Source organism: Chanodichthys erythropterus, chromosome 10 (genome assembly GCF_024489055.1).
Source record: "Chanodichthys erythropterus isolate Z2021 chromosome 10, ASM2448905v1, whole genome shotgun sequence".
Classification (NCBI taxonomy): Eukaryota; Metazoa; Chordata; class Actinopteri; order Cypriniformes; family Xenocyprididae; genus Chanodichthys; species Chanodichthys erythropterus.
Genome location: NC_090230.1, coordinates 26,892,501 through 26,910,264, shown reverse-complemented (window position 1 = coordinate 26,910,264; position 17,764 = coordinate 26,892,501). Strand labels below are relative to the sequence as shown.

General features: G+C 34.8%; 2 protein-coding genes across 6 annotated transcripts in view; one reads left to right on the top strand and one right to left on the bottom strand.

Moving 5' to 3' along the window:
* si:zfos-943e10.1 (GRAM domain-containing protein 2B) overlaps nt 1-17,764 on the bottom strand; it is a 19,356-nt gene continuing 1,592 nt past the window's right edge. The window contains exons 1-13 of one of the 5 annotated variants that reach the window (XM_067396832.1): nt 11,484-11,694; nt 7,895-8,047; nt 6,711-6,771; nt 6,552-6,624; nt 6,314-6,417; nt 6,135-6,233; nt 4,934-5,005; nt 4,785-4,853; nt 3,814-3,910; nt 3,645-3,725; nt 3,459-3,558; nt 1,634-1,741; nt 1-1,544 (exon numbers count right to left, since the gene is read on the bottom strand). In XM_067396832.1, coding sequence (XP_067252933.1) covers nt 1,529-1,544; nt 1,634-1,741; nt 3,459-3,558; nt 3,645-3,725; nt 3,814-3,910; nt 4,785-4,853; nt 4,934-5,005; nt 6,135-6,233; nt 6,314-6,417; nt 6,552-6,624; nt 6,711-6,771; nt 7,895-8,047; nt 11,484-11,542 — 1,092 coding nt within the window. In that variant the 5' untranslated portion in view covers nt 11,543-11,694 and the 3' untranslated portion in view covers nt 1-1,528. Of the gene's footprint in view, nt 1,545-1,633; nt 1,742-3,458; nt 3,559-3,644; nt 3,726-3,813; nt 3,911-4,784; nt 4,854-4,933; nt 5,006-6,134; nt 6,234-6,313; nt 6,418-6,551; nt 6,625-6,710; nt 6,772-7,894; nt 8,048-8,327; nt 8,709-11,483; nt 11,695-17,764 lie in introns of those variants that run through there. The other 4 variants (XM_067396834.1, XM_067396833.1, XM_067396831.1 and 1 more) reach the window with 4 other exon arrangements.
* Nucleotides 11,826-17,764, top strand: part of gipc3 (GIPC PDZ domain containing family, member 3) — an 18,679-nt gene continuing 12,740 nt past the window's right edge. The window contains exon 1 of the mRNA XM_067396835.1: nt 11,826-11,900. The gene's annotated coding sequence lies outside the window, so the exon portion shown is untranslated. The remainder of the gene's footprint in view (nt 11,901-17,764) is intronic.

The following is a 17,764-nucleotide window of genomic DNA, read 5'->3' as shown; positions in this document are numbered from 1 at the left end:
TAAACACTGCCAACACTTGTTTCCTTAGCACTTGATTTATTCAAACAATGCCAAAGCCAGTCTCACAGAGACTACTTTGAATTACACATAATGCAATAAATAGACCAAACAAGATGTTTACCAACATATTGATACAAAAACAATAAGTTCAACACTTCAATAGTGCAATATAAACAGGTTATGAAAGTTGGGATTCTTGCATTGTGGTTATTAGACAGTCGTTGAGGGGACTTTGAGGTTGCGACGCCCCGGCGATGAGTTGAAATGTTGTGCAAAATCCATTTCCTGTTGTTTACATGGATCAGTCCAACTGGGAAACTCCATTTATAGGAAAACTGCAGGGAAAAAATGCTCCTGAGAGATCCATGGGTTTGAACGAGCAACATGCATTCATATGAAAACGCGCAGGAAGTTCTCAGGAACTATCGGCGTGATCATTCCAGGCACCTGAAGGATCTACCGCACTCCCACGATGCATTGCGAGTCAGTCCCAGCCCTGAGTGAGAGGTTCTTAGCACAGTCTAACACCCCAGAACAAATATACAGCGCCCCCTTCAGGATGGGAGAGCGTCTCCACACTATAAAGTGCACTCGAACAGCTACGCGTCTCTTTTACAAGCAATCTCTTGAACATATTTACACACACACACACACACACACACAAATCATGCATATTTTGGACCATGTTGTTTTCGTCAAGTATCGTAATTAGAGTCCTGAACGGAAATGCTCTTTTTGGGTTCGCGCAAACATGCGAGCACTCAGTTTTTTTTGCCATAATTTAAACATTTGAAGCATCTGATTGAGATGCATCCAACGTCACAATACAATACAATCTTTTTTTTTTCTTTTTTTTTTTTTTTTTTAAATCGTTCGGATTACAAAGAGACCAATGTTTCACAGACTACTTCGTCTCCTTAAAGTATAAAAGGCGAAACGAACAGAAGAAAAGCGTTAAATACCTGATGTGAGCATTTTCTGTGCATAGACTATACATACAGTAATACTAAGGGTGAGCTAGCTTGATTTTTCTTTTTATCGTTAAACCAAAGTTAGGTTTAATATCGCAAACCCCTTCTACGAACAAAAAAAACGGACATCTAGAGGAAGAATAAAGCCGAAAGATGCAACCGTCAAGCAACAAGACAAAGGATACAAGCGATCAAAAACACAAGGATTTTGGGAGGACAAAGTAATTGGCGATATTTTTTTAAAACAGTGGTCAAATGAAATGCAAACAAATGATGAAATGCTTTCCCACGGAAGAACCTGCAGTTAGTTTGTTGTAGTTTTTCACACTCCGAGACAAACCGGTTGTCTTTGGTAGTTTAGGGCGAGTCGCTGATGGAAACTGCGAGTTCAGACACGCCCGTGTATCATCAAAACCACCAGCTTTGGTTCTTTACTTGGCAAAGACACATAGTTTGTGACTGGGTAGCCGGCGAATGTGCAAATAAAGGTCCTTCCCAGCCTTCCCTGTGGGCTTTTTGGTGTTTCTTCCAAAGTTCAGATGAAAATGTATGGACTCTTATGTTTCTTTGTACCTGAAAGGACACAAAAAACCCAATCTGATTATCTGATGCTTTTGGATTCACACATGAAAGAACGTCAAATATGAAAACGGAGTATTTACCCGCTTTGTAAAGTGAATTCGGGAAGGGCTCCGAGAGACGTCAGCTGCTCTTCTAAGGCCACGATACGCAGGCCGATATAGCCAGAGGACAACAAGAGAAGAAACACCCTGACAGAGAAAGAAGACACGTCACATTTCATACACTAAATGACCCTTTCAAACGGTTAAAGGCATGTGGCAGAACCAAAACAAAGCCTTCAGGTCCTGAGGGCGTCTCACGCTAAAAACTGCAAAAGCACATTCCTGCTCTGCTGCATGCCGGCATGATGAGACTAGTTCTCTCAGTAGCCGCTTCTGTTCATGCGGAGATTAATGCCGTTAGTATTATCATGTAACACGACTGAACATGTCGGATGAAACGATATTGGTACTTCAGACTGGAATAATGCTGTTGTTGACATATAGGTTAAAAATGTATAACACAATAATAAAACACTAAGAAAAAAAAAAAAAAAAAAAGTGTTTATAATTATTCGAGGTATGGTGTCCACAAAGTTTTTCACTAAATGAACAGAAGATTTAAAAAAAGGTTACAAAAAGTAACCGGCATTTTGTTTTTTGTAAATATTTCATAAAGATTTTTTAGTAAATATTTCTGTTACTACTTATAAGAAAGTAGTTAGTTGTAAATACTGTAAAGATTTGCTAAATTTAGTAAATATTTATATAACAATTTAATAAATTATTTTTTTTAATATATTTTTTTTATTTTTTTTTTTTAAGAAATGCTTGTACAAGTGATTTATAAATTATTTTAGCAAATATTTACATAAATAATTTTAAGGAAATGTTTATATAACCTTTCTAAATCATTAGGAAATGTGTATAACTGTGTGTGTGTGTTCTAAATTTAGGAAATATTTGCATAAATTGAATAAATCAATTGTACGTTTTTAAAAAAATCTATACATTTACTATTTTTTTGTTTCAGAAATACTTAATGTTTTATAAATTATTTTTAGCATGTACTGTATTTGTATAAATATTTTTATAACATTTTTGTATTTTAGGAGGTATTTGTATAACTATTTTCTGAATGTTATTAAATACTGAATTTATCTAAATTATAAATAGTAAACATTTGTAAATGTTGTATAAAATAGTTATGTATACATTGTCTAAATTTTTTAATAAATATTTGTATAACTAAATTTTGTAAATATTTTTTATAACTGAATGTAAATATTCATATATTCACTTTTTTGAAAAAAAAAAAAAAAAGAAATATATATATATTTTTTTTAGGAACTAATTTTTATAAATATTTTATACATTTTAGGAAATATCTAACTTAACTATTCTAACTAATAAAATAACTATTTTTCAATGTCTTTTTATGAAATACTGTATGAATTAAATTTTAAATACGTGTAAATATTTTATAATTCATTTTAAGCAAATATTTGTATGAAAACGTTTAGAAAAAAATATTTTAAAATTAAATTTGCTTCTAATAAATTTGTTTAACTATTTCTAAATTGTGTAAATACTTTTTATAAGTAATTGATCAATTTAAAAAAAATAAAATTCATATACATAATTTACTTTTTTAAATACATGTATTCATATTTCTCAAATTATATGTAGGAAATATTTTTATAAATATTTTATAAATATTTTTAGGAGATATCTGTATAACATTTAAATAGCTTTTTCTGAAATATAGTATGATTCTAATTTCATTAGTAAATGTGTCAAATCATTTTAAGCAAATACTTGAATGAATCATTTTAGTAAAAATAAATAAATGTACTTTGTTTTTAGAAATGCTTGTGTAAATGTTTTGTAGTAACTGTATTTCAGATGTGAAGCGTGCGGGACTCACAGGATCAGGTAGACGAGGAGCAGCGTGTTGAGGTTGCTGACTTCCCTCTGGATCAGGAGAGATCGAGCCCTGTCCGTCACGTTCCAAACCCATGAACTTCCTGCGGTGACAGGAAGCAGAATCTCCGTTAGCCAATCAAAGTCAAGAACATATCACTCAGAGTCATGATCATGATGCTGGTCGTACCCGTGTGCTCTTCAGTGGAGCTGTGCTCTCGCTCCTGCAGTGATCTGCTCGTGCTCGGGTTCGCTCCAGCAGCAGCGCTCTCTGAAACACACGAGCACACACACACTTTAACACAATCGTCCTGATGCCATTCGGCGGTGGGATCTGCAGGCAGCCGGTTTGAACAAACCTCGTGTGAGTCTGGAGGCAGGAAGCTCCGGCTGAGGAGAAACTCGTCCCCCGTCCACCTCGAAAGAGTCGTCCAGACTCGACTGACTCGAGTTCTGCTGCCGGAGAAACACGGTTCAATTTAATTTAATATTTCTATAACATTTTATAAATAGAAAATTTACACAATATTTTCTAAAACATAAATTTAGTAAATACTTTTATAACTATTTTAGGAAATATGTTTACAATATAATATTTTATATTTTACAGAGTTAAGAAATATTTTATATTTTTTAGGATATATTTGTATTACTATTATAGGACATATATTGGTGTTATATTTTATATTTTATAAATTATTTAATTAAATATTTCTGTAATGATTTTATAAATAGAAAATTGACAATATTTGTCTAAAACTAAATTTAGTAAATATTAACTATTTAAAAAAAAAATATATATGAAATATTTTATAAAATATATATATATATATATATATATATATATATATATATATATATATTTTTGTATGAATATTTTTTTGTAAATATTTCTATAACTATTTTATAAATTAGAAAATATACACAACTTTCCTAAAAAAAAATGTTTTAGTAAATATTTGTATAACTATTTAACAAATTATTATTATTATTTTGGAAATATTTGTATAAATATTTTATAAATATGTTTTAGGAACTATCTGTATAAGTAAGTTGTGTTAATTATTTACAAAATATTTGTATAAATACTATACAAAATATTTTTAGTAAATACTTGTATAAATATGTCACAAATTAATTTTAGAAAATATTTGTTTAACCTTTTTATGCATTAGAAAAATTATAAATGTATACAATGTTTCTTATAACAGAATTATTCATTAAATATGATGTGTAACTACTTTACAGATTATTTTTAGGAATCGTTTGTATCAGTATGAACAGTGGACAGTCATTAGGAGGTCATGTGACCTCTGTAACCAGCCCTTACCACGAGTTTGGGCTGATCGAAGCTGTTCTCGGCCGAGGAGAAGAGAGGGCTGCTGTTGGCACTTCCGTCCTGAGGAACAAGAGCGTCGTTACGGCAACGGTCAATACGAGCACATGTGATCAGTGACATCATCAGCGTCAAACACTCACCTCTAGCTGAGGACAGACGGAGCGCAGGAGCTTGTAACACCCTTCTCTGTTCCTCAGAGACACGAACAAATACTGCAACACACATAAAGCAGGGTTCATTTAAGACACAGAACACCAGAAATTCATTAAATAAAACGAATGTCAGAATGAATGGATTCTTCAGATTTCACTTATTCATTAAAAATAACAATTAAAATATAGTTATGCACTGTTATGTTACATTTTTATTAATCAGCATTAATCATATTGTAAATATTCAAGTGGATATTCAAGTATATTGCACCTTTAATCGGTATGTGTCACAAAAAAATACTAGATTTTTTCAAAATAATTAAATTTTTTTAATAATTCACATAATTCAGGACATTTTACAAAAAAAAAAGTTACTAATAAATTGTTATTAATAATTTCACAATTTTTTACTGGAATACGTTTATTAACTAAATATAAGTTAACATTAATCAGTACATTTTCCTAAAGAAATTACTGTATTGCATTCTTTTATCAATGATTTTTTAAAAATTCATTCCTTAGTTTTGACTCATTAATTAGCATTAATCAGCATGTGTTTCATAAATTACTGGAATACATTTAATCAATATATTTAAAAAAAAAAAAAAGAAAAAAAAAAAAAAGTAATACGTTTATTAATCAAGTTATTTAAGTTAGCATTAAACAATACATTTTATTAAAGAAATTACTGTAATGTGTTTTTATTAATTCATTCTTTTTCAATTATTATTATTTTTTTTTTTTATGAATTAAATCCTTTTTCTTACCTCTTAATTAATTAGCATTAATCAGTTTGTGTTTCACCAAATTACTGGAATACATTTAATTAAATAAATTTTATTAATTACCAGTCAATCAGTATATTTCACTGGAAAAATAAATAAAGATACTGTAATATGTTTATTGATTAAATTATTATTATTTTTTAAGAAATTACTTCACTAATTCATTCTTATTTTTATCAATTAATTCCTTATTTTTAACTTTTATTTATTAATTAGCATAAATCAGCATGTGTTTCATCCCATAAAATGACTGGAATACATTTAATTAAAAATTAACTGTCTTAATTAGCAATTAATCAAATATTTCACTAACAAATACAATTTGTTATAAAATAAAATATTAAAACTTTATTAAATAAAGTTTTTCCATTCAGTGACTCCGTGTGCTCCCGACAGGAACTGACCTTCTCCCCGTCGGCCGTCCGGACAGAGATGGCGTTGGGCACGAGCAGCGCGGTGTTCTGCTTCTTCAGGACGCTCACACTGGAGACGGGAACGACCACCTGCGACACACACGTGATCGGCTGTTAGACCGGCTTCTCCAGACCGTGCGGCGGCTGTGAGAAGGTGGAGGGTTCGTTACCTTGGTGTCCTTGAGCAGCACAGAGGAGAAGAAGCACAGGTTGCTGTCGGTGATGTACAGACGGCCGTGATAAGGCACTTCCTTCTGCAGCGCACAGATGTAGGCTAGAGAGAGAGAGAGAGAGAGAGATGTGACTCCTCCATCACGACACACCTGCTGCACTGAGCTGAACAATCGTCACATGACCAACGCCTCAGACGTGCGTCATAATGACCGGCTAAATATTCATATTCCTCACCATGTAGCAAGTCCTCACTTTCTGGGATTTCTGGGAAGAGCTTGTGGAATGTTTTGTTGTGCTTTATGAAACTCTGCGGAGACGAGAGGAAACGGAAGTTAGAATCGTTTTCATTTACGCCACAAAAGTGCTGAAAAGAGCGATGAAACGTCTTCTTACGCTTCTAGAGTTCAGGCTTTCGCTTCGCTCCAGAGGTCTGTCCACATCCAGAGTGTGAGACCTGCCAATTCAGAGCAGTAAGTGTTATAAACATATATAGCAGGAATATATACATATATAATCCCTTATATGAAGAAAAGCAAATATATTTTTTTCTATTTTAAATGAAAAAAAATTATTCCTGCAAATTAAAACATTTTTTAGACAAATATATTTGATGTAAACCTTTTTTTTTTTTAACGAAAATTACCAAATATATTCATTTTATTTTACATTTCTGTAAATATAAATAATTAAAAACATTTAGCAGTAATATATACTTACCCATCATATATATTTTATAAACTTAATTTTCTAGGAAAATTATCCATTTTTTTTTTCTATGATGAATGAAATGTTTTAGAATAGTTTTTTTTATTAATTAATTTTTTATTGATTATATTACTGATATTATATTAGCATTATCAGAATGTTTCACAAAAAATACTGTAATTTTTCTCATTAATTAAATTAACTATTTTTTATTAATTTGCATTATTCACAACAACTGTTACTACTACATGTTATTAATTACATTTTTTAATTAGCATTAATCAGTATGCTTGTCAAAAAAATACTATAATGCATTTATTAATTATTTTATTCATAATAAAAAGAAAATATTAAATAATTCTTTATTTTTTAACTAATAATTAGCATTGATCAGTACATTTACTGGAATACATTTAATAAATTAATTTTTTTTCAGCAGTTAATCAGTATATTTCACTAAAAATAAAATACCACAATATGTTTAAGCAGTAATATATACTTAAATATCATATTTTTCCTCAGAAAATTATCAAATATATATTTTTGTTCTATTTTTAATTAAATAATTTTTATTTGTGCAAATATAAAATATTTAAATAAGTAAAAAAAAAATTGTAAATATATACATAGCAGTAAAATATATTTATATATTATATATACTTTTCATTACCATTTTTTTCTATTTAAAATTAATTCAATTATCTCTGAAAGTGTAACATACACACATTTTATATTATATATATATATATTTATTTATTTATTTATTTATTTATTTTTTTCTTTATCGTTCCACACACACTGCCTCTGACAGTAACTGTCAGCAGAAGTGATTAAATACAGCACAGTTAAATGGAAAATAAGCAGCGTTTCACCTGGGCAGGACCGGCCGGCTCAGGCTCTTGGTCTGCTGTTGAATCTCGAGCTGGTTTTCCTCCAAGCTCAAAGCTTTCCTACTTCCCAGTTTAGTTGTTTTCGTCTTCCCCTTCTTCACCTTCCCGGGGATCGTCCCGGCGTCCACCGCATAGCTGCGAAAACAGCGGAAAACCACCGTGAGCCTCATCGCCATCGGCCAGAGACAAGTATGACGCTCATGTCGCTCTATTTAAACTCTATATCTGATCTGCCTTTATGAGAAGTGCTTATAAAACCCCATTAAGTCACAGACAGATGGGCGATAGAGTTATTTCATAAGGTCAATACCAGGAACAAGCGTAACGAGATCACTCAAACAGCTCAGGTTTATGAGGTTCTCTCAGCTCGTCAGTCAGAGTAAACACACTATAAAACAGCCCCGCTCTTCCATACCTGTACACATGATTTCCATATCTGCGAGATAACCGCAAACTCAAAGATCTGTTCATCCTCCAAAGTGAGAGAAAGCTGGATCAAGCCATAACGCCGGAGTCAGACGCTTCGTCAAGAGCAGTAAAGCAAATCTCCGTCTAAACACTACAGAGTTCTGTCTGCGCTCGTGTCCCAATGAGAGCTGCTCCCTTTCTCTGTATGCAAATGAGCGTGGGCGGAGCTTCTGACCTCAGATGGTGTGAGCTGTAATGGAACACCTGCGTGCAGACGCAAGACTCGCAGGTGAAAACAAGCCCAGAAACACACTTCAGCTCGAGAGGAAGAAGCGAAAGCAAACTTTCATAAGTGAAAGTCACATTTATGTAATTCTTCACCTGATGAAAGTACAACTTCAGTTACCACAAACTTCCTTCTCATTTAGCTTGAAACACTACAAACAAAGCACAGCTGCCGGATTCAAAACGGTTGCCTTTCCCAGCATTCAGAGCTCGGGGACAAAGGTGTTACTTGCTGGAAATTATAGTTTAAAAGACATCACATGACCATGACATATAATAAAAACACTTGACTAGGCACGAGGGCTATGCATCGCTCTACAGCTTCGGCCAGGGAAACATTCCTGCGGGGGAAGGGACGGTTCACGACACGAGACACAACAAAAGAATACTTGAAGCATTAGTTCACTTCAGAATTAATTTCCTGATAATTAACTCACTCCACGTCATCCAAGATGTTCATGTCTTTCTTTCTTCAGTGGAAAAGAAATTAAGGTTTTTGATGAAAACATTCCAGGATTATTCTCCATATAGTGGACTTCACTGGGGTCCAAATGTTTCAGTGCAGCTTCAAAGCGTTCTACATGATCCCAGACGAGGAATAAGAGTCTGATCTAGAGAAACCATTGCTCATTTTCAAAAAAAAAAAATTAAAATTATATACTTTTTAAGCACAAATGCTCATCTTACACTGCTCTGTGATGCGTCACGCATTACATAATCATGTTGGAAAGATCACGGATTAAGTCAAACGAAAAACGCCATCTCATTTTCTCCTCCAACATCGTTGTAAAGGCCGTTTGACTTCGTCTTTGTGCGTTCGCTTTGTAAACACTGGATCAGTACTTCCGTGATCTTTCCAACATGATTACATCATGTGTGGCGCATCACAGAGCAGTGAAACGAGCATTTGTGTTAAAAAGTATATCATTTTTTTTTTTTTTTTTAGAAAACGACCAATCGTTTCATTAGTTAAGACTCTTATTCCTCGTCTGGGATCATGTAGAGCTCTTTGAAGCGGCACTGAAACTGATATTTGGACCTTCAACCTGTTGAACCCCAATGAAGTCCACTATATGGAGAAAAATCTTGGAATGTTTTCATCAAAAACCTTCATTTCTTTTCAACTGAAGAAAGAAAGACATGAACATCTGGGATGACATGGGGGTGAGTATATCACTTCAGAATTCAAATTTCCTGTAAACTAGTCCTTTAAGTATTTTAAGACTCAAGGAACTAACATTCTGGTTAGGATTAGCTGCTGCACGACAGACAAGGTTTAGAGAATTTTGCCAACTTTCCTTTGGTTGTTTTTGTCTCGAAACCTTCGGATATTAAAGTAAACCCGTGTTTGTGGTACACAAATACATTCAAAACAGAATACGCACCTGAAAGACAGGCAAAACTGGTGGGATGAATTGCCGACTAATATGCATTGCTTAAATTTAATAGATGTCTCAACATATGAAAATGTAGGAATACCAGGAAATACTGCAAATATATCATTGTGTAATGTCTTGTAAATCTAGCAGCAATTATCGTATTCCATTTAATTACGCGATGGAGGCTTTTTTCTGAGGAAGTAAACGCAACTAAAAAAAACATCAGAGGGACAAAAGTTGAGATTTAAGGTCTTAGAACACAACAAAAAATATTTAAGATACAATAATAAAACTTTGTTTTCTTTACACAAAACGAAAATGCTTGCTTCACTCTTGAGGGTAATTCACATTGTAACTCGCTTCACATTGTGACAGAAATGCATGAGAAATGCCGCCAAACTATTTAAAACACTTAGTCTGTTTGGGGGAAAAACAGTCAGATCACATGTGCATTAGCCGCGTAGCACTTAAACCACATCAATAAACCTCAACCACAATTCTCACTTTCAGACAGCAGTTCATTTCCCATCCCACAAGCTGCAATTCCGGTTAAGTGAGAATTTCCAAGCCAATCTGTGAGCCCTTTTTTTGCATGTCTGAGGTTGAGTTGTGTATTCTGGCCAAATGGAGGCATTCAGGGAAACTACTGCCCCGGTGTGGGCGTTTACAGGAAAAACAGGGAAAAACGCTCCTCAAAAAGGAATTTGAGAACGTCATTTGTAAATGAAAATAAAGTGTTTGGCATGCGTTACATAATTTAAACACCCTGCTCAAACAGTTAGGTTTGGCATTTGATCCAATGCCATTAGGAAAATGGACTATTCAATGTGACATTAGAACAATAATAAAGGATCTAGAGATCCTATTTACACACTAAATGTTGTTTACACATTTATTCACTCCATTGCGCTGTGCTTGCATTGCATTATCTCACGTAAAATGAGCCTCGCCAACTTCTATTTAGCCTCGAGACACGCAGTGATTTAAAATGAAGACAAAGAGCATCAAATATCCCCTGCTGATTCATTCTGATGCTGACGATGAAGCGCAGATGCGCTTTTTTTCTTGATGGATATCTAATCTGGTTTGAGCTAGCATCACACAGTGGCATGAGAAGCTTCACAAACATGCCAAACAAGGAAATGTGTTGAAGTTCAAGGCCTGCTCTCAGCAATAAACCATCATGCTTCCCTTTGTGCCGAGAATGAAAGTTCAGTCTTTGCAAATGATTAAAAAAAGGAAAAAAGGAATTTGTTGCTTAATTTGCTTCCTTAGAAGATGGAAGTAGATTCCCATGAACTAGTCATTTTGATTTGAGTTCAAATGAAGCAACAGTATATTCCCATAGGCAACAAAACAAGTCGTTTCAGATTCAACCCACTAGCTACGATAAATCAAACCCCCAAACATGTCGGTTCAATGACGTATTCACAGCTGCTCCCACACCAGTCACGACTATATATCACAGAGCTAAAACAGTTGCCGTAAACGTCTCCTACCTTCCCAAATCCTCACACACAACCGTGTCCATGTAGCTCGGGTCCTTCTCGCTATCCATTGCGACGTCTTCCCAGCTCTTGGACTTACTGAACCACTTTCAACCAGTTGCTGAGCAATGAGGTCTAAAGGTTTCCTTTACAGCTGCTCCATTACACAAGCCAGGCCGTCGGAAAAAATGAGATAATGAAGCACAAGGAAGCCAAAGTTGTAGCCGAGGGAGGGATAAACAATCCTCCGCCGGCCCACTCTGCTCACCTCCAACCACGGCAGCTGGTGTTTCCTTGGAAACCAGTGGAGAAGTGGGTGATGGAGGGACCCCACAATGGCTCATTTAAATGCAATTGAAGGAATGCAAACTACAGAAGAAAAGACTGAAGACACCCAAACAAAGGCCCACCTATTGTCTTTGTGATGGGGTAGGTGGTCAACAAACCCATGGGAAATCTAAAGAAAGACCTCCAAAACACCAGGCGTTTTTATTGCAATGATCTGGCCAATACTGGAAGCAAATAGTAGGAAAGTAAATTTTCCTTTTCCAGGTTTCTAAACCTGAATATGCTTTCCAACAGCCTCTGATTTTGAGAGTGCAAAACTGGTTACTTTTAAGTTAAATAACAAATCCTATTTTTTATCAATTCCCAATGCCAAAAAACAAATGCAAAATCATACATTTAAAAAAAAAAGAAAAGATCAAAACCCAGTTTATGTATAAAAACAATGCACAAACTGGTTACCAGACACATTTATCAACAACCAAGATTTCTGATAAAAGTTTAACTTTTCTCAGAGTTAAATAATTTCTTATTTCTTGGACTTTACTTTTTGACTTTCCTTGTGTCTCGGGATATTTCCATTGTGCACATCATGTACCTACCTAGACAAAACAAGAAGTAGTAGTCCTTGGACACACTGACCCTCTCACACGTAACCAGAAGTTGAAGACACACACACATTTATGCACATCTAACACTCAGTACAGATACAAAGGGCACCAAGATGATCGTATTTAAAACACCAGGAATCAAGAGTTGACAAAGTCATGCTTTACACTTTAATTCAGACATGACACCAATTTAAAGGATTGGTAGCACGTCACATTTGTGGTTAAAAAGTTTATAATTTAATTTTTTTAGAAAATAACCAATAGTTTCTCTAGATCTTATTCCTCATCTGGGATCATGTAGAGCTCTTTAAAGCTGCACTGAAACTGACATTTGGACCTTCAACCCGTTGAACCCCAGTGAAGTCCACTATATGGAGAAAAATCCTGGAATGTTTATCAAAAACCTTCATTTCTTTTCCACTGAAGAAAGAAAGACATGAACATCTTGGAAGATAAGATGGTGACTAAATTATCCGTAAATTTGAATTCTGAAGTGAACTAATCCTTTAAGATATGAGCCATAGCAAGTTCAGGTTCAATTACTAATGAACCTTTTCTCCATCTGACCCCTGACCTCCTTGTGCCATAAAAAAAAACAAAAAAAAACACAAGTTTTAAACGATCATATCAGACAATGAAAATGCATTAGATCACCTCACGGTGAATCACTGAAGATAGCTTGAAGATCCTTGTCCAGGCCTGAAAAACAAGCATCTTCAAATCTTTGTCTTAAGTTCTGCACTTATTTTTATCAGTACTCCTCAGTGCATTCTGTACTTTGGTTAATAAACAAGACGCCATGTTCTAATGGAGAAGATTAAGTGAGGGTTTCCTCTGCTGTGGACATGTGGGTTCCTTTGAGCACACTAGTATCAGCATAACATGATATTGAGAATATCAGGTCAGTTTTCATTACATAAGCAGAAGATTTTCACACTCTGAAAGACACAAGGGTACTAGATCACCATTGGTTGATGGAAGGGAGGAACTGTCGACTGAATGCAATTCAAGTTCGCTGCCAAGAAGCCAACGTTTAAATCAGAGAGCGACAGGCTGAATTGTGCCAGCGTTGCACACCAGGAAACCATAGATCTTTTCAAGAAAGCCACGGTTAGAGTTAACCAGTTGAGCAACTCATGTATTCCCCAGCTAACAAAATGAATGGACTAGAGCAGAAACAGTGAGAATATGATCAAACCAGATAGAGAATACAAGATCAGCGTGATAAATGATCTGAGTGGGTGTGTGCAGAGAAGAGTTATGAGTTAACCACATTAAAACTGTTGAGCTATACCATGTAGGCAATAATCCACACAAAAAGATGCCTTAGCTGTCCTATACCTCTTAAAAAAAAAAACAAATCTAAACATAGAAACTACAAGAAGAGTGTGGAGATGAATTCAAAATAAAAATAAAGCTTCCAAAATACACCAGGGGCCTGTACCATGAAGCTGGATTAGCTGGCTAGCCAGGTAAGTTTCAGATTAGTTTGCACCAATCCTGGGTTTTAGGTACCATGAAAGTGACTTGGCTTTTAGCGGTGTTCATCGCCATGGTAACTTACGCTCCACGGCTAACCTGCTCCGGGGCAGGTTATGTTCAGGGTTAGAGATCTCAAACTGAAATTGGACCAATCAGGTGTAAGCTAAGTGACACTGACACACCCAACGCAATAAAGTCACTCCCCCAGTTTCTCTTCCTCCAAATTAAAGGTCATTATATAGTAAAAACAAATATTTAATAATGAAATTGTCTGGTTTTAATGATAATATAATTTATATATGATTTGTATATGATCTATATTTTTATTAATCCATTACACACATGCAAGTTTAGTTTAACAGTTGTTATTAAGCACTTAGTTTCAATGAATATTGATCATATGTAGGCTAATATAAATAAGGTGTAAATATACTATTTAAATATGACTACATGTGAGCTTGTATGTTTGAGTCTCTATCGCTATATATTATTAACCATATAAACTAACTTCACTTGGACTGATAGAGAAAGATCATTTCTTTTATTTGTCCTCTTTCAAAGATAAGTATTTTCCATTAGTGTAAATGCGTTTAAATTCTTAATTTTCAGTTAATTGAATCTCGCTGGCTCTCTCGTGAGAAGTGAATCACAGTTTATTTCTGTTGCAAGGCATGTGATTGGCTGTTCACCACTGATGTCACAGATTCATGTGCACACACTTCACAGACTCAGGATCAAAGCCTGAGTTGACAGAGAAAGTTGATGATCAGCATCATGGTACCAACAAAGCCGAATTGGAGTGGTTTGGTTTTGTCAACTCGAAACTAATCCTATAACCCTGAGTTTGTTCATCTACCATCATGGTACAGGCCCCAGGACTTGGTCTCAGGAATCAAGATTACCCATAGAAGAACAAAGGGCACTTGCCATGTTAACTCAAAGTAAGACTCTTAAAAACTGGTGTATTCATAAAACCAGAGTTAACGACTACAAAGAAAGGCGTAGAACGAGGATTGTGCCTTAACATCTATCGAGCCACATGGTCTGATCAGAGCAAACACCAATCCCTGTCGGCAAACAACAGCTTGCCTCTTGTGGAAGGGGGCCAAACCAACAACACAGAGGACATTTGTGCAAGTCATGTGATTTGAATGCACCAGTCTCACTTCCTCAATGTAACCGCTCTAAACAGAAAGAGGTCTTTCTTTCCATGGACCAATCCAGTCAAAAAGAAGACTGGAAATCCCACCCGGGAATCACATGAAACACATATCTTGTTCTTTTTTTTCGCAATTATGCCATCATGAAAACCTCATCATGCAAACCTTCAGTAGAGGTCAAGGGCATCAAAATGTCATGGGTTCCTTTAGGTGGATTTCATCAATTCAGTGTGAAATGCTGAACAATGAAAACCTTGACCGCTTGCTTGATTTGTTAAGGAAGAATCAAGGATGTTGCTGGGAAATGACATAATAAGGGAAAGAAAGATTCATCTAAAATCTGGAAGCCTCAAGCTTCTAAATTAGAAATATAAAGTTAACATGGTGTGTTTGAAAGCATGAAACAATCATGAGTAATCTCTTGTTGAGATTACTCATGGGAAACTAACTAAAATGACCTCAACTTGATGTAGAACTGACGCAGTTGTGCAAGACCACAATTATAGCTCAACGTCCTTTACCGGTAATCTATGTGAACGATAAGGGGTCAAGGAATTGTGAGCCCATAGATTTCTTTACAAGGCTTGGAGAAGCCAACGCAATTCAAGTGCAAATCAAAATTAGTCCAGACAGCTTGTCCACACCTGGCATACCACCTGGAACAAGCTTTTGGGCTAAAAATAGAGCGTGGACAGATAAGATGACCCACATGTGTTGGAACACCAATACAACAGTGGGTCCATGAGGACATCTGTTTATCTGGAGAAATGCTTGTCAATCTAAACCACTTACGAGGCATTGTGATGTAATGACGCCACTTAGCGCATGGCGTAATTTGATTATGACACATTCCTGCTCCAAATTACATTTAGAACCACCACTGAAGACAAAACAGTTTGGCCAAGAAAGAGGTCAATTTGCATTTAAACTGCCCAAGTGAATGGAAAACTCACACCTTGGCGATGGTTACGAATTTAGAGCATAACGGTGATGAGGATTGGTTTGTTTATGTCACAATCACTGATGAGGGTAACATCCATTCATGTATAAGAATAACCGGACTGATTATTAGGTATACTTCCATCCAGTGGCTGAATGTAAATTAATATAACTTGTAGTCAAAAATAACTCACTCATTGGAAAATGCGAGGCAGGGAAATCAGCTCGAGTCTAAAACTAGCTCAGTAATAGCTTTACAATAGCATGAGTGATGTGATCCATTTACAATACCGGCTTAACGACTCTAATAATAAACCAACACAAAGACATGAGTCCACATAAAAGGCAGATATTACATTATGCTGCAGGGATGTTTTTCAGGAAATTGGAGGTTAAGGTTACTGACAAGACACTAATTTAGGCACACCATGGTAATACCATAGTTCATAGTGTCATGTCCAAAACATTTGGTACATGTCAAAAACTACATTATTGTGTAGTGCTGGGGAAAAAATATCGATTTCTCGATTTTAATCGATTCTCATTTTTACGAACCGATATCGATTCTTAAATCCCAAGTATTGATTAGTCTAGTCTGTTTTCAGTTGATGATTGAGCAGAATATGTAGCGCCTCCCATCCAATAAATCGCAATAATCTTTGTGCTTTGTTACTTTTCATATTAAGCAAAGTCTCAGATTTCAAATGACGTCCATCTTATTATGAGATTCAAAAAATAAATACCGTTTTGGCGCCGTTTAATGTGGCGTGACGGATCGCTTTAGCTCCTCAGTTAAAGAGAAGCATGTGATCATCCTCTGCTCCGCTTTAATACCAGTTACAGCGAAATAAACATGAACATCTGAAGGTATGTTAAAATATACAGTACAACTTACTGAAATCCGTATCATGTCTCGTGTAATCGCTCAATCAGTGTTTCAACCTCGGAAAGACTCAATAAAACAGCTTGTAAACAATGTCACGTGACGTCACATTTACCTCAGAAAAACATATTCAGTGACCATAAACTCAGTCAGCTAGAAAAATTAACTCTAGAAAGCAGCGTTCTGATAAATATAGCTATGCACCGTTACATATTCACTATAATTTTTAATGTTCTTCAATATTTAATGCATTTTTGAATAAATCAGTTATGACAGCCGTGATTTAAATGTCAATATTTAAAAAAAAAAAAACTTATTGGAGTAGAAATATGATTACATAATTCTAAACTTTATTATTTATAATAAAAAACATCATTGAGTGTAATTTAAGTGTTTGTATATAAATAAGTTCATTTAACCTTCAATATTATTATACCAACTGACTCTCATGTGTAGTTTACAGCATTAGTTGAGAGATTTTTTATTCTAGAAAATTTGCCATGTACTGTAACTGAAATACTACATCCAAAATAATCGATATCGAATCGAAAGCATGTGAATAGTAATCGAATTGGGAAAATTGTCTCAATACCCAGCCCTATTATTGTGTATATGAAAACCATAATGAAATAAAAATACGGTACTGCCATGGTACATGAAATACTTTAGAGTAACAAAAATGTACTGTGGCATTTCCACAGTGATTGTATCAATTTATACCATGGTATTTTAAAATGTAAAAAATGGTAGGCTATCAAATGGTAGTTCAATGTACTTCAAATGAAAACGTAAAACACCACATTGGTTACTTTTTCTTAAACACCATTGTATACCATTGTTTTATACCTAATGTCATCACTGTACCATGGTAGTTCCACAGTAAATGCAATAAAACCAGTAGTTATATGGGGATTTTATAGTGTGTAAAACAAG